At 43.6% G+C, this 23,498-nt stretch overlaps 1 protein-coding gene across 1 annotated transcript in view; it reads right to left on the bottom strand.

Annotated features, from left to right (window-relative positions):
* LOC115098863 (dysbindin domain-containing protein 2-like) overlaps positions 1 to 23,498 on the bottom strand; it is a 77,562-nt gene that overhangs the window by 9,326 nt on the left and 44,738 nt on the right. The window contains exon 3 of the mRNA XM_029615903.1: positions 626 to 769. Coding sequence (XP_029471763.1) covers positions 626 to 769 — 144 coding nt within the window. The remainder of the gene's footprint in view (positions 1 to 625; positions 770 to 23,498) is intronic.

The following is a 23,498-nucleotide window of genomic DNA, read 5'->3' as shown; positions in this document are numbered from 1 at the left end:
AACAAAAGCGACATTTCAAAATTAAAAGTGCGTAACATCTTTTCTTGATTGTTCTACTTAGTAAATCTTGTATTTGTACATATTTTAAATACTGTGTATAAAAAACAATGTGAATGTTTTTCCAAAACAAATAGACTTGTTTGCCTAGAGATGTGAATCTTTATGCAAAATTCTACACAATTGCCTCAGAATACTGAAAAATCTGCCACAGGATACCAAGGTCTCTGATCAGAATCTGGGAAGAGGGTAGGTACATGATATTTAACCAAACGAAATAAGCCTCCAGTGCTGATCTTCTGTCCTCTCACTGACCTGGAACCTGTTGGAGCTGTGGCAGATTGTTTCCTTTTCCTCACTGCCGGAGCAGTACAAGGTGGAGGCTACCGCTGGACCCAACCTGGTACCTTTTTAATCTTGGGTTTTAGAAAATCACCACTGCGAAGAGCCAGATTGCACTTAGGCAGTACAGAGCTGCTGTCAAATAATTTGTCGTCTTCAGTGAAAGTTGCTCTTAGGCATAGGTCTCACTGTAAACATGCAAGCTGGGGTACGCATATGGAGGTGGGCTGAGGGAGGATGCCGGAGACGTGACGACTCTCAGCTTTCATTAATAAGCTACACTAACCTGGGAGATGAGACTGGATGCTGGCCTCCTCTGGCTCCGAGCTGAGGAACACATCCATGGTGTCCTGGTCATTAAAGTCAAAGGCGTCTATCTGTTCCAGCATGTCCACGTTCACTTCCATGGAGGAGATGCTGCCCAGAGGAGCTAGGAGCAAGCAGAGTAAAGAAAGAGCCTTAGTTATAGCACTGATCCAGGACCTTGGAAGCTGATACAGACCGCAGTACATGCAACAACACTCACTCAGTATAGACTTGCCAGACCCATGAGGACATGCAACACAAATCAACACTATAAATATAATTCAGTGCTCTATAAATACATTTTTTACTACTATATACACAACATATAACCAGCATGTTATAAAAAAAACAAACCCTGACACAGCCATGGTTTTGATAATTTGTCTGATTCAAGAGGATCCATTTTAAAGTTATGCTTTTTTTTTTTTTTAAAGATTAATTTCAATTAATTCATAGTCTTATCTTTCATATGATTACTATCTAGAGATTAAACATTGGTAATTCTAAGTAATCAAAAAAATAATTCTGATAAATTGGACAAATGGCTTCTTTAACCAAATTGCTTATATTCCACGTAACACAATATGCTTAACGTTGAAACAAGTGCAGGATTCCTCTTTTTGTCGATGCTCTGCAAGCTTTGGCCAGGAGGGGGCATTCTTTGCTGAAGAACGTGGGTTCCTTGCAAAGGAAGCACACACTCTTTGCAAAGCTGTGCAGGACCAGAAGCACAGCCCTTTACTGAAGAAACCTCACCATATAAAGAAATGCCATGGCTTTAGAAAGAAGCCTCTGGCAGAAAGCAAAAACTTGCTCAAGGAGTATGAAATCTGCACAGCTGCTGCTTTTCTATAAACCATCTCTCAAGAGCCTGTAAAGCAGACATAGGGAAGGTCATTTTCAAGTAGCCCATGGAGGGCTAATGTCTGTGGCTACTTTGTACCGACAAACCTTAGTACAAATTTTCAAAAAGTGGACTTATTCGCATAAGTCCGCTTTGAAAGTTTGCAGGCTGTCCTGGTATGTGCATGGACGTATGAGCAGAGAGCTTCTGTCACTTGGACCAGAAGCAACTTTTTGCTTGTACATTTATGCACACACTTCTGAAAATGGAAAATATCCACATTAAATCCTTTGCATGCCCCGATTTTGTCTCCCTCCCCCAGAACAGCCTTGCGACTGCAGGTAAAAGTAGGCACAGATTGGAAGCTCCTGCAGTTATAGTCCTAACACACTGTAACACAGGCAGGACCTGCCTTATCAACTCCAGGCATCTAATAACAAGATTTAAACTTCAACAGCATCATTTACAGTTTGGGGCAAGCTGAATGCTAGTGCTTTGACAAACACACACTTCATCACTAGACTTGGCACAGAATGGCAAAAGTAATTTAGCAGGACCTTACATCAAGACATGGCTGTGGAACTCATGTGCCTTCTTCCAGGATCCCATAATCTCCCTCGACTTCCACAACTCCAGGATTGCATCCCTGGCATCTCAGTATGCCTTTTGAATCTCCCTGAGGACCAATCCAGATCCTCAGGGGCAGGACCATGTACAATCCGAGCCATTCTGTGCCTCTGTATTCAGAACTCCAGCCCCGAACTGAACTAGCCATAGTCAAGGCTGGCTGAGGCACTCTTTGTCCTGACAGCAGGAAATCAGGTTTCGGGCAGACTTTTACCTGAAACCCCCTCTGGTTGATTTTCAAAGCATGACTGAGGTACATAAACATGATTTTATGTGCGTAAAATGCTCTGAAAATCAGGCTATAAGTGCACAGAGTGACAACGATAAAGCTGCCACTGCTGAACACCCAGACCTGCAAGTTCTAACTCTCCAAAAGTTGCTTCCCCTGTATTGAGACATGGCAGGGAGAACAGTCAAGGAAGGATGTTGGTACCTGAAATTACTCCCAAATTCTCTGAAGTTTGCAGAGAATGCCATGATGGATGCTGCTCTAAGATATGCCTAGCTAAGAGGCAGTAAAGATGTATGACATCATGGATGATCAAAGTAACAAAACACTAGCAAGGTCAGAGTTCTATGACTTATTTGACATGCATGATGATTACTCTCCATATACACTAAAAATATGTGCAGAATCAGTCAGATGGCAAGAAGGGGAGAAAATGGGGATGTTATAGAAGCTATAAATGGCTGAATCCGCAGTCCACTCTTATACAATGTAACCGGATTCTGAACAATAGAATGAAATTCCTACACCAGAAGCTGCAACATTTCATCCCCAGTCCGAAGTCTGTAGCTAAACAGAACCCTCCCATGGATCAAGATGCTCAAATTCTATGCCTGCTTGGCAGAGACATGCTGAGACTACACAAGGTTTGTCAGCTATGCAATAGTCCATACAACACCCCCAGTGCCCATCACCTTGACCTTGGATCCGTGATATCTGCATTAACAAAATAGGCGACCCAGACATTGTTAGTACCTTTGCTCCTAGTGTGCTAGAAAATGGATGCACATCCTTCTCTGAGCCATGTCCTAGCCACTTTTCCATTAGACACTTAACCGTAAGGTGCGATTAAGGCAGGATCCTCAGACCCATGTGAACGCCTCTGCACCAAAAGATTGGGAAGACTATCTGAGGAGCACAGTATTCCAAACTTTGAAGGATGATGATAAACAATGGAAGATAAGGAGGTTCTTCGAAGATGAGGTAAACAGCTGAATGGCTCCTCTCCCATTTTGCCTATCCAGACATCAACTCCCCAGCAAAAAAAAAAACCAGGCCCTCTTACGTCTTGTTTCACTGCAGTGAATCCTGGAGAGAAAGCCAGAAACAGAGTCACGACTTTGTGACCTTCATGAAGGACACATTCAACAATGGTCACTCAGAGCCAGCTCCAACTCTGAAGAAGGGGGGGAAAATGCTGTTACCTCCTATCTTTGGTGTAGACCATCCTCAGAAACCAAGGTCAAATCAGAGTTATATTCAATTCAAGTGTCCAATGTGCTCCTTACTGGACCTGATTTAACCAATAGTCTCTTGAAAGTCTTGATTAATTTCAGGAAAGAGCCTATCACCATTACAGTTGATATGCAGCAAATGTTTACTGTTTTGTCCAAGAATATTTATAGAAGCTACCTAAGATTCCTGAGATACCATGACAAGGGTATCAGCAATGAGATAACTGAGCACAGAATGAACGTGCAAGCCTTCAGCAACAGCCCATTACCTGCAGTGGCTACCTATAGAATTAGGACAGCACGGGAAAGAGAAAAAGAGTATGACAGAAATGGAAGACTATATGCAGAGATGTATATAGAAGGTAGATTAAAATTTCTGCCTGCAGAAGAAGAAGAAGCCATCAACCTGCTAAAGAGCAATGCTAGCTGATGCTTGTCTGAAGCTTCCAACAGAGCCATGGCAATGAAGGTATTCCTTCCCAGGAACCATGAGAAAGACCTGAAGAACTTAGGTCTAGGGGGTCAACATATCACCACTTCCCAGTCTTGAGCTAAGCTGGGACCTGAAAAAGGACACTTTCACATTCCATGTTGCAATTCAGGAAGAACAGTACACCTGCCATAGCGCCTTGCACACAGTGAACAACCTCTACGAACCGCTGGGGTTTGTGGCTCCAGTCCCCATACAAAGAAGGTCTTTATTAAGAGAACTTTTGTTCGAGACAAGAGAATGGGAAACATGAAAAGGCTCCCTATGAACTCTTGTACAGCTCCAGCTTCCACATACATTTACTTCTATATCTTTCACTGCAGCTCATTACAGAGAAGTCTATCTTTTCAGACATTTCCATAAAGGTTACTGTTGTAGTAGTCTATTTAAAGGTAATAGATGCAGAAGATAGAACCCACAAAAGATTTTATTCTTGTTACGGCTACATTATCACCTCATCCTAACCATTCCAGCACTTGAGTTATGTGGAGCAGTATTGATAGTAGAGACAGTGAAGTTGAAATTAAGCAAAATGGACATTCAGCCAGACATTGTCGAGTTTTACACTGACAGCAAAGTAGTGCTGGACTCTATATACAACCAAATCAGAAGGGTCTACACATAGGTAAACAGCAGAGTGGAATGCTTGGGAGTCAAAATGATCAGAGCTGTGGCATTATGTTCCCACTGAGCAAAGCCCAGCAGATCATGCTACAGCTTCAGTTCCAGCAGCTCACCTGATGCAGACAACATGGCTAACAGGAGCAGGGTCCCTTGTAAAATATGACTTAAGAAACTCTTTTAAGCTTGTGGATCCTGAATTGGACATAGATGTCTGCCCAGAAGTAATTGTCCTTGCTACCAACATCAGACATCAAGGTAAACTAGGGGTACTCTATTTTAACTGTGTCTTTTTCTTTTTTTTAAGTTGGACAATGTTTAAATGCACTATGGTGCATTCCATTCACACTGCATGTTCCTTTCATTGGATTCCTAATAGAACACAGAGTCTGCACTCTCAGATTGGACCCACAAGGCCCTGACTATTCTCCTGACTACAGCTTCTGCTGTCATCAATGTGAGACCTGTAATCCCAGTTTCTGCTGATCCTGAATCTCTGGTCATCCTGATTCCAACTGTACTTCTCACTCTGAAGACTGGTGTGACTCTGGAGCCACCTGGGGACTTCAACACTAAGGATATCTCAAAGCAGCGGCGGAGATAGATACCTTCAGGAATCACTGGGAACATGACTATCTTGCAAGTCTGCAGAGTCACTACAAGCGGCAGCTGATCAAGCCATCCAGAAAAGTTATCCTGTCCTTCTCAAAGATAAACCAGTCAATGAGGCTCACTACGAAGACCTTCCCCAGCAGGGAAACTCAGCAAGATTGAGATCAAAATAGTAAGACAATGAACAGTGAAAACCTTCATCAGACTTATTTTTGAAACAGTGCTCTTCATGTCTAATGAAAATGTATGAACATTATGGGCCACATGTCAATTGAATTTGATAGAAAGTTAAATAATACTGGTATCTACTGATGGCAGATAGGGAGTGTTTTGTTACACACAGGCCGATACAGTTCAGTGTGCTCCGGCGGAGCGCACTGTTAACCCGCATTTGGACGCGCGTTTTCGACGCGCTAGCTTTACCACTTATTCAGTAAGGGGTGATAGCGCATCCAACGCCCCCCCCCCCCCGAAACTAATAGCGCCTGCAACATGCAAATGCATGTTGATGGCCCTATTAGTCATTCCTACGCAATACAGAAAGCAAAATGTGCAGCAAAGCCGCACATTTTTCTTTCAGAAATTAGCGCCTACACAAAGGTAGGCGTTAATTTCTGCAGGTACTGGGAAAGTGCACAGAAAAGCAGTAAAAATTGCTTTTCGTGCACCCTCTGACTTATTATCATGGCGATATTAAGTCGGAGGTCCCAAAGTAAAAAATAATAATAAAAAAAATAAATAAAATTTAAAATTGTCCTGCGGTTCGCGGGTTGAAAACCGGACACTCAATTTTGCCAGCATCCAGTTTCCGAACCCATGGCTGTCAGCGGGTTAAGAACATAAGAACATAAGAAAATGCCATACTGGGTCAGACCAAGGGTCCATCAAGCCCAGCATCCTGTTTCCAACAGTGGCCAATCCAGGCCATAAGAACCTGGCAAGTACCCAAAAACTAAGTCTATTCCATGTTACCATTGCTAATGGCAGTGGCTATTCTCTAAGTGAACTTAATAGCAGGTAATGGACTTCTCCTCCAAGAACTTATCCAATCCTTTTTTAAACACAGCTATACCAACTGCACTAACCACATCCTCTGGCAACAAATTCCAGTTTAATTGTGCGTTGAGTAAAAAAGGACTTTCTCCGATTAGTTTTAAATGTGCCCCATGCTAACTTCATGGAGTGCCCCCTAGTCTTTCTACTATCCAAAAGAGTAAATAACCGATTCACATCTACCCGTTGTAGACCTCTCATGATTTTAAACATCTCTATCATATCCCCCCTCAGCCGTCTCTTCTCCAAGCTGAAAAGTCCTAACCTCTTTAGTCTTTCCTCATAGGGGAGCTGTTCCATTCCCCTTATCATTTTGGTAGCCCTTCTCTGTACCTTCTCTATCGCAATTATATCTTTTTTGAGATGCGGCGACCAGAATTGTACACAGTATTCAAGGTGCGGTCTCACCATGGAGCGATACAGAGGCATTATGACATTTTCCGTTTTATTCACCATTCCCTTTCTAATAATTCCCAACATTCTGTTTGCTTTTTGATTGCCGCAGCACACTGAACCGACAATTTCAATGTGTTATCCACTATGACGCCTAGATCTCTTTCTTGGGTTGTAGCACCTAATATGGAACCCAACATTGTGTAATTATAGCATGGGTTATTTTTCCCTATATGCATCACCTTGCACTTATCCACATTAAATTTCATCTGCCATTTGGATGCCCAATTTTCCAGTCTCAAAAGGTCTTCCTGCAATTTATCACAATTTGCTTGTGATTTAACTACTCTGAATACTCGTCGTATTTCTTTCCAGATCATTTATAAATATATTGAAAAGTAAGGGTCCCAATACAGATCCCTGAGGCACTCCACTGTCCACTCCCTTCCACTGAGAAAATTGTCCATTTAATCCTACTCTCTTTTTCCTGTCTTTTAGCCAGTTTGCAATCCACGAAAGGACATTATCACCTATCCCATGACTTTTTACTTTTCCTAGAAGCCTCTCATGAGGAACTTTGTCAAATGCCTTCTGAAAATCCAAGTATACTACATCTACCGGTTCACTTTATCCACATGTTTATTAACTCCTTCAAAAAAGTGAAGCAGATTTGTGAGGCAAGACTTGCCCTGGGTAAAGCCATGCTGACTTTGTTCCATTAAACCCTGTCTTTCTATATGTTCTGTGATTTTGATGTTTAGAATACTTTCCACTATTTTTCCTGGCACTGAAGTCAAGCTAACCGGTCTGTAGTTTCCCGGATCGCCCCTGGAGCCCTTTTTAAATATTGGAATTACATTTGCTATCCTCCAGTCTTCAGGTACAATGGATGATTTTAATGATAGGTTACAAATTTTTACTAATAGGTCTGAAATTTCATTTTTTAGTTCCTTCAGAACTCTGGGGGTGTATACCATCCGGTCCAGGTGATTTACTACTCTTCAGTTTGTCAATCAGGCCTACCACATCTTCTAGGTTCACCGTGATTTGATTCAGTCCATCTGAATCATTACCCATGAAAACCTTCTCCATTACAGGTACCTCCCCAACATCCTCTTCAGTAAACACCAAAGCAAAGAAATCATTTAATCTTTCTGCGATGGCCTTATCTTCTCTAAGTGCCCCTTTAACCCCTCGATCATATAACTGTCCAACTGACTCCCTCACAGGCTTTCTGCTTCGGATATATTTAAAAATGTTTTTACTGTGAGTTTTTGCCTCTACAGCCAACTTCTTTTCAAATTCTCTCTTAGCCTGTCTTATCAATTTCTTACATTTAACTTGCCAACGTTTATGCTTTATCCTATTTTCTTCTGTTGGATCCTTCTTCCAATTTTTGAATGAAGATCTTTTGGCTAAAATAGCTTCTTTCACCTCCCCTTTTAACCATGCCGGTAATCGTTTTGCCTTCTTTCCACCTTTCTTAATGTTTGGAATACATCTAGACTGTGCTTCTAGAATGGTATTTTTTAACAATGACCACGCCTCTTGGACTTTTTTTTACTTTTGTAGCTGCTCCTTTCCATTTTTTTCTAACGATTTTTCTCATTTTATCAAAGTTTCCCTTTTGAAAGTTTAGCACGAGAGCCTTGGATTTGCACACTGTTCCTCTTCCAGTCATTAAATCAAATTTGATCATATTATGATCACTATTGCCAAGCGGCCCCACCACCGTTACCTCTCTCACCAAGTCCTATGCTTCTCTGAGAATTAGATCTAAAATTGGTCCCTCTCTCGTCGGTTCCTGAACCAATTGCTCCATAAAGCTATCATTTATTCCATCCAGGAACGTTATCTCTCTAGCGTATCCCGATGATACATTTACCCAGTCTATATTGGGGTAATTGAAGTCTCCCATTATTTATTTATTTATTTATTTATTTGATGAGTTTTATATACCGTTATTCGGTTGAGCCATCATAACGGTTTACAAAAGTGTACAATACCTTGTAACTGAGCATTAGTAAGAACAGTAAACAGATTCTTAACAAATGTGTAGAAATATAGAGACATTTGAACCATTGAACAGTCTTAGCAATTATTATTATTATTACTGCACTACCAATTTGGTTAGCTTCCCTAATTTCTCTTAGCATTTCACTGTTCGTCTCACCATCTTGACCAGGTGGACGATAGTATACCCCTATCACTATATCACACACAAGGGATTTCTACCCATAAAGATTCAATTTTGTATTTAGTCTCATGCAGGATGTTTATCCTGTTGGACTCTATGCCATCCCGGACATAAAGCGCCACACCTCCTCTCGGGTGCTCCTCTCGGTCATTGCGATATAATTTGTACCCCGGTATAGCACTGTCCCATTGGTTATCCTCTTTCCACCATGTCTCTGAGATGCCAATTAAGTCTATGTCATCATTCACTGCTATACATTCTAATTCTCCCATCTTACTTCTTAGACTTCTGGCATTAGCATACAAACATTTCAAAGTTTGTTTTTGTTTGTATTTTCATTCTGCTTTTTAATTGATAGGGATAAGTTAGAATTTTTTAGCTCAGGTGAGTTTTTAGTTACAGGCACTTGGACTATTTTTCTAATTATTGGAACCTCACTGTTGGGATGCCCTAATTCTAATGCATCATTAGTATCCTTTGAAGATACCTCTCTCCGAACCATGTGCTGCTGAGTGACTGTCGGCTTTCCCCTTTGTTCTAGTTTAAAAGCTGCTCTATCTCCTTTTTAAAGGTTAGCGCCAGCAGTCTGGTTCCACTCTGGTTAAGGTGGAGCCCATCCCTTCGGAAGAGACTCCCCCTTCCCCAAAAGGTTCCCCAGTTCCTAACAAAGCTGAATCCCTCTTCCTTGCACCATCGTCTCATCCACGCATTGAGACTCTGGAGCTCTGCCTGCCTCTGGTGACCTGCGTGTGGAACAGGGAGCATTTCAGAGAATGCTACCCTGGAGGTTCTGGATTTAAGCTTTCTACATAAGAGCCTAAATTTGGCTTCCAGAACCTCCCTCCCACATTTTCCTATGTCGTTGGTGCCCACATGTACCATGATAGCCGGGTCCTCCCCAGCACTGTCTAAAATCCTATCTAGGTGACACGTGAGGTCCGTCAGCTTCGCACCAGGTAGGCATGTTACCAGGCGATCCTCACACCCACCAGCCACCCAGCTATCTACATTCCTAATAATCGAATCACCAACTATGACGGCCGACCTAACCTTCCCTCCTGGGCAGTAGGCCTTGGGGAGATATCCTCAGTGCGAAAGGACAATGCATCACCTGGAGGGCAGGTCCTTGCTACAGGATCCTTTCCTGCTGTACCTGGTTGGTGCTCTCCCATCATGAGACCTTCTTCCTCCAAGGCAGCACCAGGGCTGCCCCAGTCTGAAGTTGGGACTTGACTACTATGTCCCTGAAGGTCTCATCTATATACCTCTCTGTCTGCCTCAGCTCCTCCAGGTCTGCCACTCTAGCCTCCAGAGATCGGACTCGTTTCATGAGAGCCAGGAGCTCTTTGCATCGCATGCACATGTACAATTTCTCACTGGTGGGTAAAAAATCATACATGTGACACTCTATGCAAAAGACTGGGAAGCCCCCCCTCTTGCTGCTGGACTGCTGCCTTCATCTCAATTTTGATCAGTTCCTAGTTAAGTTTTAGGTTGCTATGGGAGTAGGAATGTGTCTAACGTCCTTTAAATGTATTAGTGAATTCACTATGTGTCTGGAGTGGCCTACCGGGGTCTGATCGAATTCTCAATAAAGTTTTTGTTGATTTTTTTTTTTTGTGAAAGTGGCACCTGCCTATAAATTAAGGGATAAGCTAGGGGTGGGTGGGCAAGGGGTGGGAGGGTTGGGAAATCCAAACAGTCTAACTTCAGTTAGTCAGCCAGAGTGACTCACTGCTCTCTTGATTAACAAATTTGGTCCCTATTCAAACCCAATCACACTACCACAACACCTTTCCAAGGTGAGTAACTGAGCTGAACTATTCAACTTTTTACTTAGGTATACACTGCTCCTAGCTTATTTCTAACTTCTGGCTACTTTTTGGGTTTTGTTTTTTTTTTGTGGTTTTTTTTTGTCAATACAAACACTCAGTTTGTATTAAATACAAACACTCAGTTCTTTAAAAGTCTGCAGAACACTCAGTTCTGCAGACTTTTAAAAATAAACACACTACCTACTGCTTACTAGTTACCTTATTGACTGACTATTTAAAAATACAAACAGTCTAACTTGTTTATTCACTGCCTTTCTGACTATTAAAGGCACAAACACACTAAATAATATTCCCAAATAGTTAACTTTGCCCCAATACTTTTAAAAAAGACAATGTCCCAAGCAAAAACTTACTGATTCCTTTCAGCTACCAGCAAGGTGATCCTCTCCTCTCAGTGAACCGATGCCGGCAAAATTGAGCATCGGCTGTCAAACTCGCTGACAGCCGCCGCTCCTGACAAAAAAGAGGCACTAGGGACACGCTAGTGTCCCTAGTGCCTCTTTTTACCATGGGCCCTAATTTGAATAATTTTTTTTCTGAATCGCGCGCACAGGAGAGCGGGCGCTCGCCCGCTCTCCCGTGATTTTTACTGTATCGGCCTGACAGAGCTTATATTTTTTGTTCTACTGCCACCTTGTGTCCTGTGGTTGTACTGATTAACTCAGTTACACTGCACGGGCGTTATAACCTTTGATCCGATAGGTCATGAGAGCTGGATTGTTGGCAATCTGACACTGTCTGGGAGGACATACCCTGTTTTCCATGTCCTAACGCTGGGTGTACTCTTTTTTGCCAATTGCCTCCTTCCGCAGAGAGAACCCAGAGCACCATGGAGACATGGCAGAGAAACCTCCATTTCAGACAAAATCTCTGGGCTAAACTGGCAAATAACATCTCCCTCTCTTTGAGAACTTAAGAAAGCCTTTTATATGTACCCTGCAATTCAGCTGAAGTATTAGAAAAAAAAAATCTTCATAGCTGTAATAATTCAGAGACAGTTACTCTTTAATTCCATTTCATCTTACAGTAAGTCCTATGTTTATTCAATTGTCCTTTAATAAATGTTTGGAAATTAAGCAGAGGGTGAATCCACATGCCTGAAGCTGAAAACAGAGTTTAGTTTATCTGTCTAACTACATAGCGAGATATGCAACGAGAGCAGAAAAGGCATGCATGGAAAAAAAAATACGAATTTCATGTTATTTCCTTTGCCATTGTGCTTCATTTTGTTCATATTGTTTCACAACGTATGCAATTTTGTTTTATTCTGTCATTTATTTTGTTTTCATTTAAGTCTATGGATGAAGCAATGCATCCGATTTTTGACTTAACACTGAGGTTTTCCATCCATGTTTTATGAAACTTGCAGGCAGCAGAAACAGCAGCAGCAGCACCTCAAGACGCAGAGGGGGTGCAAAGTGACCGAATAGTGGCAATGAGCATCCCACAGCAGCAAGAATGGAGCGAAACGGCCAAACAGTGGAATCAACACCTCAAGGCACTGTGAAAGGTGCAAAAGAAGTACAAACTGTAGCACGAGAAGCCCAAGGCATCAAAAGAAGAACAAAGGCAACCAGCAACAGTGGCTGGTGATCCTGAGCAATCATTACTGCAAGGTACCATGGTCCTGATGTGGGCAGCAGTCATCGGACCTGAGCAAGGGGCAAAAGACTTAACTGAACTATCAAGCAGCTGAAAAAATGGTGAACTTACTATCCCAGTGCAGGGCAAAGCCAGAGGGAGTTCTGGAGGAGATCTGTAGTGATCTTGACATGCAGATCCCGCCTTCACCACTGTAACCAGCTCCAATGACGAATCTTACCATCTAGTAGCTGAAAGATAGTGATCTGCCCATGGCAATTCAAAGCCAGAGGACATTCCTGAGCAGGTCTGTAGTGGTCCTGATGAAGTCTCCCTATGGCGCCAATGGGAAACGAGAATGGGGTGTGTGTATGTGTGTTCAAATCCGGAGACTGAATTTCCCTTTGCTGTGCTTTTGCTGATGCTTGTAGTGGGGACAGGGTTCCCGCCATGCCAGTCTCCCTTGCAAGAGGCGTAGGGTAGCAGGAGCAGTGGCATCAACACCTCAAGAAATCAAGGGACAAGAACACAGCAGCCGTGGCATCGGTGTTCCAAGGCACTGAGTAAGACCCAAGAATGGAGGAGCTGAGATAAAAATACAGTGATACAGCAGAAGAGAAGGAAAGCATCGCAAACATGAACATCCCCAGACACCGAGAGAGGGGCAAAGCATCACGAACAGTGGCTTAAAGATTCCAAAGCACCATTAGAGAGGCAAATCAGCACGAAGAATAACATGCACAGCCCAAGGCACTCTCAGGCCGATACAGTACAGTGCGCTCCGACGGAGCACACTGTTAGCCTGCTATTGGACGCACGTTTTCCCTTACCCCTTTGCAAATGCATGTTGATGGCCCTATTAGGTATGTGCGCAGGATACAGAAAGTAAAATGTGCAGCCAAGCCGCACATTTTACTTTCAGAAATTAGCATTGACCCAAAGGTCAGCGCTAATTTCTTCCGGCACCGGGAAAGTGCACAGAAAAGCAGTAAAAATTGCTTCTCTGTGCACCCTCCGACTTAATATCATGGCGATATTAAGTCGGAGGTCCCGAAGAGTAAAAAAAGTAAAAAAAATAAAATAAATTTGAATTCGGCCCGTGGTTGTCAGCGGGCTCGAGAACCAACGCCGGCAAAATTGAGCGACGGCTGTCAAACCCGCTGACAGCCGCCACTCCTGTCAAAAAGGAGGCGCTAGGGACGCGCTAGTGTCCCTAGCGCCTCCTTTTGCTCGTTTCTACCGCGCCACCTAATTTGAATACTACATCGCGTGCACCGGCGAGGGGTGTTCGTCCGCTCTCCCACAGACTTTACTGAATCGGCCCGAGACAGCAAAGTGGCATGAAGCATGTTAAGAATAGCTCAAGGCACTGCAGGAGGGACAGGGCATCAGGAGCAGTGACATGTCCTGCAACATTGTTTGGTCCTTTGAAAAAGGTATCACAACCTCCAAGGACTTTGTTTTCTCCAGTAATAAAGAACTCCTAAAATTCTTCTTAATGCACTAAAGAAATATTATATTTCCTCTCAACAAACACATGGTTCTGTACAGAAATATGTAAATGCAGTTGTCATCCCAGGCCTGTAAATGCGGGAAGGAAAAAGGACATGAAGGCAGGGATTTATGTCATACTTGTCACTGGAAGGATTTATTATGTACGTGCTTGGAGTAGACTCACTTTACGGTTTGCACTGACCTGCAAGACATTGAGTGAGAGGCAGGGCAACAGGGAGCAGTGGCATCAATACCCTAAGGCAGTGAGTGAGGGCCAAGGCAGCAGGATTGGGGGCAACCGCACCCTGGCTACTTTCCTGCACCTATCTATCAGATCGCAGTTCAGGATGATGCACCTGCACTATAGCCTAAAGCAGAGCTTTCCAAACTGTGTGTCGGGACACGTTAGTGTGTCGCCTGCAGTGTGCAGGTGTGTCGCGCAAGCTCGGTCAACTCTGACGCAAGTTTGGGCTTTTTTTTTTCTAGAGATTCACTTTTTTTTTTCAGTTTATGGGTTGCTTATTATTGGGTGATTTTTGCTGTCAATCGCGTTTTTTTGGGGGGCTTGGTGGGTGGAACAAGCCCAGCCATCCTTGCATTGGCTGCTGCTGCTGCCGATGAGGCCTGGCCATGAGGAGTACTGACTGCAAGCAGCAGTGTCTGGTGATCATGGAAGGGAGTGAAGCACTTAACTGGCAACAATCAAAAAGACGAGGTACATGAGTGTGGGGGCCAGACATGTGCTGGGGAGAGAGAGATGAGTGAGTGGGGGGCAAACGTGCTGGGGGGACAGACATGTGCTTGAGGGGGAGAGATATGAGTGTGTGGGGTACAGACATGTGCTGGGGGGGAGAGAAATGAGTGTGTGGGGGTCAGACATGTGCTTGAGGGGGAGAGATATGAGTGTGTGGGGGCCAGACATGTGCTGGGGGGAGGAGAGAGATGAGTGTGTGGGGGACAGACAATTTGTTTTATTATTGTTTCTCATAAATTATAACAATAACATGAATCTTGGAATATATATTTTTAATATAAATTTAAGGTTTTCATGAGATAGGTTGTGTCGTGAAACATTTTATTTATGTATATATTTAAGGAAACATACATAAATTGTCGAAATATGTTTCGTTCGTTTAACCTTTAACCTCTGGTTTACTAGTAGACTGAATTACTGTGTCCCGAAATTATGTTTGTCTAAAAAGTGTGTCACCAACATGAAAAGTTTGGAAAGCTCTGGCCTAAAGACTACAAGGTCAGAGACATCAGCACCTCAAAGGACGGCATATGGATCAGGTGCAGAAGTAAGAACAGTCCAGTGCAACGAGACAGCCCAGCACAAAGTCCCTTCCCATCTGGGGGATGCATGAAATGTGACATACAGAAAAATGCTTCCTTGGTGTTTACTGTGAGTTCCTGTGTCTAAAGTCTACACTGGGTGTAGGCTCCCTGGTGCACTCCTTGGTGGTCAGCCTTCGTAGTGTTACATCAATTGTCTTTGTTGTATGTTCATTGTAAATCTCTGAAAAACAAAATCAGTGGACATAACCCATCCCCACTTTTGAGGTGGGGAGAATATGGCCGGACCTTTGGTCAGCCACTAATTAGCTCTAGCTCCTAGCCCTTAGGATTTATATCAGCTTGGAGTCAGCAGTCCTATATAGGCCCTCCCCAGAGGCAGCCTGTGAGGGATGATCCTGTAATATACAAGGCGGGGTTAGCCCACAGCTTAGCAGAGAGAGGGAGAGACACTGTCCTGCCAGGTCCCCAGAAGCGGACTGGAGGGAAGAGTGAGAAGTAGAAGGATTTTTTTTTTTTTTTGCAGTTTTTCTAAGTTTTTTACAGTTTTGCCCTGAGCCTTCTGGCAGGCAGAATCCACTGCTCAGTGGGTCAGCAGGGAGCTGTGAACTTCTTCACCCATTCCAAGATGGGGTTGCGGTGACCGTGCAGATGAAAAGAGAAAGGTTTTGATAAAAGATTGAGTTTTACAATCAAGAGGGAAGGAAGCTGTTTTCTGCCATCCTTCCTTGCCGCTGGCCTTTCCTCCAGGAGGGCCGCATCTGCATTGTGAAGACGAGAAGGACCTCTGGAGACCCCCCCCAAAGGAGTTTCCACCCCTGGGACATAGGACCCTGCCAGGTTGGAGTACGGGATTCTTCATGGACCTCAGGTACTGGGTAGGGCATCCGTCACGGTTAGGCCACCCCCCGCCCACTTGGGACACTTATCATTCCCGGTCATGGAGGATAAGCCGGTTCCAAGCCCCTGCCTGAAGGGACACATCCACCAGAGTTAGAGATCAATTAAATCCTGGCTCATGTCAATCTAAGGATGTAACTGGACATTTCATTTGTTGCACCTCTTGATTATTTTGGACTTCATTAAAGTAAACTTTAATTTTAACACCCATCCAGAGAATCCTGCCTGGTTTATGAGTACCTGGCCTGAAGAGCCAGGGTAACGCGCACCTATGGGATGCAACACAATCTTGCCTGGGCCAAGAAGGTTTTCCTTCACCCCCCAAAGAAAGGACCCAGCCCTTGGGAAAAGAGAGTGGTGCCTTCATAATTCACACCCTTCTGGCCCGAGGATTTGTACTCAGTTATGAAAAATCCCACTAAAGTTACTTCACCATTAACTCAGATACAAATGTAGCCCTAAATTCATCAAAATGCTACAAATATAGTGGAAATAGTGCCCGTGATAAAAAAAAAAAAAGGGGTGTGTGTGGTTAGGATAATTTCCCTGCTATCGCATCCAACGTGCAAGGGGGGGGGGAGGGGGGAGGGACCAATAAGTCACTCTACTATTTATACTACTATAAGAGGGGCACTATTAATTCGGGATGAGGTTTGGGGGACAGTTTTGCATACACAGTCAGAGGTACGAACAGCAAAGGTGCCAATCAGTGAAGATTCTCTGTCATTTGGAGTGATGAAAGGTCAAAGAGGAGTTGATTTGAACAATGTACTCTCTACCTAGCTAGATTGCAGCTAGGTACAGAGTGCAAAACTGTCCCCCAAAGCTCATCCCGAATTAAGTGTCCCCTCTTATAGTGGTATATATAGTAGAGTGACATATTGGTCTCTATAGCAGTACTCTCTCTCTCCCTCTCTCAACTCAGACTGTTTCCTACTGTTTGTGAAGCACACTATCACTTTTACACACAAAGCCAGCAAACTGTCACAGCACACATGCACAGCACGCTGAAAAAAACACAGAGCGTGTACCCTCCCTAAAGATGCACACTAGAGTACTCTGATAGGGATTTGGGTCTGCTCTCAGCAGCTTTGTTAATATATAGTATCACTCTAAAAGTACCAAACAGCCAGCCTTAGGGCTCAGCTAAACTTTACACAACTTCCATTTCACACTGAAGCAGTGAAAGACAGCACACTCCCTCCCTGCTCACAATTCCAGTAGCACTGCACACTGAAGCAGTGAATGACAGCACACTCCTTCACTGCTCACAATTCCAGTAGCACTGCACACTGAAGCAGTGAATGACAGCACACTCCCTCCCTGCTCACAATTCCAGTAGCACTGCACACTGAAGCAGTGAATGACAGCACACTCCCTCCCTGCTCACAATTCCAGTAGCACTGCACACTGAAGCAGTGAATGACAGCACACTCCCTCCCTGCTCACAATTCCAGTAGCACTGCACACTGAAGCAGTGAATGACAGCACACTCCCTCACTGCTCACAATTCCAGTAGCACTGCACACTGAAGCAGTGAATGACAGCACACTCCCTCCCTGCTCACAATTCCAGTAGCACTGCACACTGAAGCAGTGAATGACAGCACACTCCCTCACTGCTCACAATTCTTTTTTATAATCTTTCTTTTAACTCTCAACTTTGAGAAGCAAGGAACTTCTCAACCTATGTGTTTGCTCTCTGAAATCACACACAGAAGTGACCAAATATTTCAGATTGAAATAGTATTTGTTCAAGCTTTTCTTTCTTTTTCACTTTCAGGGACACTGGGATAGGCTGGTAGAAAAACTGCTTGCTGGTGAGTAACCCTGTTCCTTCTCTCATCCCCTGCTGGCTTCTGGCTGTCTGACTTAAGAAAGCCATATATTCTGTCCCCTATAGGATTTGGTGGACAATGAAATGACACCAATACTCAAGGAACCACAAGTAAATATAAAAATGAACTAGCAAAAATGGCTGGTGTAAAGAATGTATATGTTGGACTGCATCTATGTATCATATAAAAAAAAGAGGAAAAGACCTCAGCACTGGTATATTATCTGAATAATTTGAACAGTATATGAACCAGTTGGTGCAATCATTGGTCATAAAAACCTTTTTTGCATACTTTATTGACAAACTAATTTTTTTGTGTCGTTTTTTATTTTTTAAAAATTCAAATTAGACACATAATTAGAGCTTTCTTCTAAATTGATTTTATCAGCTCTGTTGGAAAGAAAATCTTTCAAACTGGCAAGTAACTATTCTTGCAACTTCACAATTTAAAGTAGCCGGTGCTATTATGTGTCTAATTATTCACACTTGCAGTCTGTGAAATGTTACAAATGCCTGATCAATAATTTCAGTGGTGCTTCAAAAAAGCTGCAGACGAGTCAACAATGCAATCAACATTAACAATTTCATTGGCACTGAATCAGTTTCGCAATGACAGGGCAATGTCATGTCTGAAAAATTGGTTGCTCTCATGCCATATGTTTTTAACTCAACAGGCTTTAGAAGCGATTTTGGAGCGGCCTCGGAGGGAACGGGGAAAGCCATCGGGGCTCCCATAGGGCTCGGTGCGTGCAAGGTGCACTAGTGTGCACCCCCTTGAGCGCACCGACCCTGGATTTTATAACATGCGCACGGCTGCGCGTGCATGTTATAAAATCGGGCGTAGATTTGTGCGCGCCGGGTTGTGTGCACAAATCTACGCCTGCGTGTAGGTATTAAAATCTGCCCCTGTTATGACTGTCACTGCCCGACTTCTCCACTCCGCTCCCCTTTCCTCTTTGGCGACGCCTCCTGCGGTTGACGGATGTCTGGCTGCCGCGGCGTCTGCCTGCCGTCCTCTCCTGCGTCCCCGGTCCAGCTTGGGAGCTGCCTCCCGCCATGCTGTCCAGTTGCCTTAGGGCGCGCACGCCGCGCGGCCCTGCTTCTTATTCCTTCTTTGGCATGAACCTCAGGGGCTTCCCCCTGTGATGACGTCACGCATCCCAGATACAAATAGCCTACGCAATTGCTAGCCATCGAGTTAGCAAAGGTTTCCTAATGGATGGGATTCGCTCTCCGTACCTAGCTACTCTGCCTCTCCATTATTGGATTTACTCTATTTGGGGTACCCGCTCCTCGGGGGCCTCTCTCTCTTCTCTTTCAGGTCGCTGTCTGGAACCGGTATTCGTTCCAGGTAGCGAGTCCATGTTCCTGGACTCGCTACCTGGACTTCTCTTCTGCCTGGAAGACACCGCTGCCAATACCATCAGTGAGTTACCATCTACTTCTCTCAGAGCTGTTCCCTGGAACCAGGTACTCGCTCCTCAAGGGCCTGACTTTACTTCAGCTCCTGTGCTCCATACTGAGAGACCGCTGTGTGAGTACTATACCAACGAGGCTCTAATCCTGAACTCTGCATATATTGCTTGTACTGATGATCTCAGTTTCTCTCCACTACAGCACAGCCATTGTGGGATCGCTGTTCCAGAGCCTGAGGGACTACAAGCCCAGCTGGGCTACATTCCTGCTCACTACTGCCACCTCTGGTGGCTCCTCAATACTGTTTAATAAAAGATCTAAACTGTGTGTGTGTCCTAAAGCTGAGCCTAACCTGTGGCCCCTCAGGGGACTTTCCCCCTGTGGGCGTGGTCAGCAGCCACAGAGTCCAGGGTTCCACCCAAATCCTTACAAACAATAACAGCCCCTTAATACTGAAACATCTGGATAGATAGATACTCCAACTCAATTTCAGCATCATCGGCTGCAGTTTTAAAAATCTAAACCACAATTATTTTATTCATCAAAATGAATATTTACAGTACATTCCTTGATTCATTTCATCTCATTTATAATCTAAATGATAAATTATATCAACATGAACTGATCAAAATAATTGGTCACTTACCAATAATTAACCAACCTCAGTAGCTGAGCTGCCGTTCATTTATTTCTAGAAATCACAGTAACACAATAAACGATGGCAGATAAAAAAGCCCACCAGTTTGCCCAGCAAGTTGTTCATGTAATTACTGAAGTTATCAATTGATTCATTTGTTTAATCGCTTCTTGTTTTTGGGGGACATTTTCATTTGCCTGTCTATATTTAATACATAGATCAATTCAAAATGTACACTGCATGTGAAATATATACCGAGTTGTTTCTAAACATTTATATGAAATAATCTTATACCTTTCTTAATTTATCAAATCCTTTACATACCAATCCCATGAAAGAATTATTTTCACGGGGGGGACGACTTCAGACAGCTTTCTGTAAGAGTTTCCAGTCTCCATACCATCCAAACCACTGCACGGTATTAACAAAATGCTATCACTTTAAAAAGGAAATGAAAACAAAAGAATATTCATCTGAATGCACACTGAGCGGGTAAATGTTAAAACTGCTCGCATTAGTCCAAGGTCTGCAGGTACTTTTTTACCTGTAGATTTGGGCAGAGGGGTTTTTCTTTTGGGGAGGTTGAATCATGAGTCTGCTTTTGAAAATTCCATAATATGAACATAAGCGTGAACCCCTTCCCAAGCCCGCCCCCCAAGAATGCCGCCCCTTGCTGCAAGTAAAGTACCTGCAGCGAGGCCCTGTGCGCACGTCTAGGGCAGGCGGGTTGCTAAAAGCCCATTCCTGGGGTCTACAGCGCTGTTTTTCCCGTGGAAAAGGTTTTGAAAACTTACCCTCTGCGCAGTGATAGAAGGAGCTTGAGCTAACATCGCAGAATGCTACTTTCACATGGGCCATGTTTTATGATATATTTCATATTTTCATGCTTTTTATGACATAGTTCATAACATACATAGCAACAAGGTAACAATGGCGGATAAAGTCCATCCAGTCTGCCCAGAAATTTGCTTTTGCTAGTAACTGCTGCTTCATGCAGGTTACCCCCATGCCTTCCATTAAGGGTAGTAACTCAGACTGCAGTGAGTCGAGGAGAATTGTCCCAATGCATTCTGTTAAGGGTAGAAACTGTTCCTCCATGCAGGTTACCCTCTTGTGTTCCATTAAGGGTAGTAACTGCCGCTCCATGAAGATTATCCCCATGTATTCTGTTAAGGGTAGTAACTGCCGCTCCATGCAAGTTACCCCCATGCCTTCTGTTAAGGGTAGTAACAGCCTCTCTGTGCAGGTTACCTCCATGCCTTCTGTTAAGGGTAGTAACAGCCTCTCCGTGCAGGTTACCCCCATGCCTTCTGTTAAGGGTAGTAACAGCCTCTCTGTGCAGGTTACCTCCATGCCTTCTGTTAAGGGTAGTAACAGCCTCTCTGTGCAGGTTACCTCCATGCCTTCTGTTAAGGGTAGTAACAGCCTCTCCGTGCAGGTTGCCTCCATGCCTTCTGTTAAGGGTAGTAACTGCCACTCCATGCAGGTTACCCCATGCTTTCTGTTAAGGGTAGTAACTGCCACTCCATGCAGGTTACCCCATGCTTTCTGTTAAGGGTAGTAACTGCCGCTCCATGCAGGTTACCCCTATGCATTCTGTTAAGGGTAGTAACAGCCTCTCTGTGCAGGTTACCTCCATGCCTTCTGTTAAGGGTAGTAACAGCCTCTCCGTGCAGGTTGCCTCCATGCCTTCTGTTAAGGGTAGTAACTGCCACTCCATGCAGGTTACCCCATGCTTTCTGTTAAGGGTAGTAACTGCCGCTCCATGCAGGTTACCCCTATGCATTCTGTTAAGGGTAGTAACTGCTGCTCCATGCAGATTATCCCATGTGTTCCTTTAAGGTTAGTAACTGCTGCTAAGTGCAGGTTACCCTCTTGTGTTCCTTTAAGGGTAGTAACTGCTGCTCCATGCAGATTATCCCCATGTGTTCTATTAAGGGTAGTAACTGCTACTTCATGCAGATTATCCCCATGTGTTCTATTAAGGGTAGTAACTGCTGCTCCATGCAGATTATCCCCATGTGTTCTGTTAAGGGTAGTAACTGCTACTTCATGCAGATTATCCCCATTTGTTCCATTAAGGGTAGCAACTGCCATGCTGTGCAGGTTACCCCCATGCATTCCATTAAGGGTAATAACTGCTGCTTCGTGCAGGTTACCCCCTTGTGTTCTGTTAAGGGTAGTAACTGTCGCTCCGGGCAGATTCTCCCCCCCCCACTGAGGTACATGTTTCATTCTGGGATGTCATGTATTTCATTGCTATATCTACCTCAATGTATCCATTTCTGCTTTTCAGTATGCTGCTGCTATAAAGTTACTTTGTAATGCAATATTCTTGTTGTTGTATGCCGCTTTGCAGGGGGCCAAGTCTGGTCTGGAAAGGCAAGCTAGAAATCTCTAAATTAAATTAAATAGTCTTATGTTGCGACTGCAGCTTTATCACTTTGATCCTCTTTGGGCACTTTTAAAATGAATCACATACCTTCTCCCACAGTTGCAAATCTAAATGTTTGTTAGCCTTAAACATCACCACCCATCCTTCAAGATCAGCCATTTGCACTCAGCTTCTCCCCTCGCCCATAAACTCTTGCACCTTTAGCAGCTGCTTTTGCTCCCAGAAGAGTAGCACCGCAAACCCTTTCTCTCTCTCCTCTGTTTCAAAATGATCACCCACTAAGCTTCTACATTATCAAAGTAAAAGCAGCTAATGAAAATCTTTTCATCTGGCCTGTCATTATACATTAAGACATGTTCAATTGCCTTTCTACTAACAAAACACATAATTGTGATCAGAACAATCAATTAGACCATCAGTCAGTTCATATCAAATATGTGTGTTCCCAGCTGAATGTTAACCACAACAAGTTCCTATTACACAGAGTCATTCTAGCCTAGTAATGATGGTACTCAGTAACAATGCACTTCTGATGTAAGGTTAATACCAGAGGTATGAGCTTCTTGCAGCCCTGGTGCAACTATTCATTTTCTCATTTAATTCAATACTCTGCTCACAGGGAGCCCAACTTTCAAAACTGTTCATGGTACACTATTTGAACGTGGACGCGGGTGCACAGAGACATATGCTTATAAGCTGTACAGTTTATAAAATTCTGTGTATTTCTGCCCCATAAGTATGTGCGTATGTTTCAGTCCACGCATATATTCATAATTCAGGAACACAGATGCTTTCTATACCCATTTTATAAAATTACATTATATATTTTATGTGCATAATTGAAACAATTTGCACGTAATAATGCAGACATAAACAGGGAGGCAGGTATTTCATAAAGTATATGCGTACTCCACTTCTAAAAATACTTGTGCGTATACTTGAAATCACCAATTCGCCAACACCTCCATCTCCGACATTTCACCCTGAACTCCCACCCAAAAACAAGTCTGATTTCAATTGTGCTAACTAATTAGCAAGTGTAAAATTATCTGGACAAGTCTGATAATGCATGCATATATGCTGCTTACAAAATAGCAACTTGCCTGCATACTTCTGAAATCCCGTCCCGAAACAACCATAAGAATGCCTCTCTTTTCTCTGTTAA

Source organism: Rhinatrema bivittatum, chromosome 9, assembly GCF_901001135.1.
Source record: "Rhinatrema bivittatum chromosome 9, aRhiBiv1.1, whole genome shotgun sequence".
Taxonomy (NCBI): Eukaryota; Metazoa; Chordata; class Amphibia; order Gymnophiona; family Rhinatrematidae; genus Rhinatrema; species Rhinatrema bivittatum.
The sequence above is the reverse complement of the archived record's forward strand: the minus strand, read 5'-3'. Positions and strand labels throughout refer to the sequence as shown.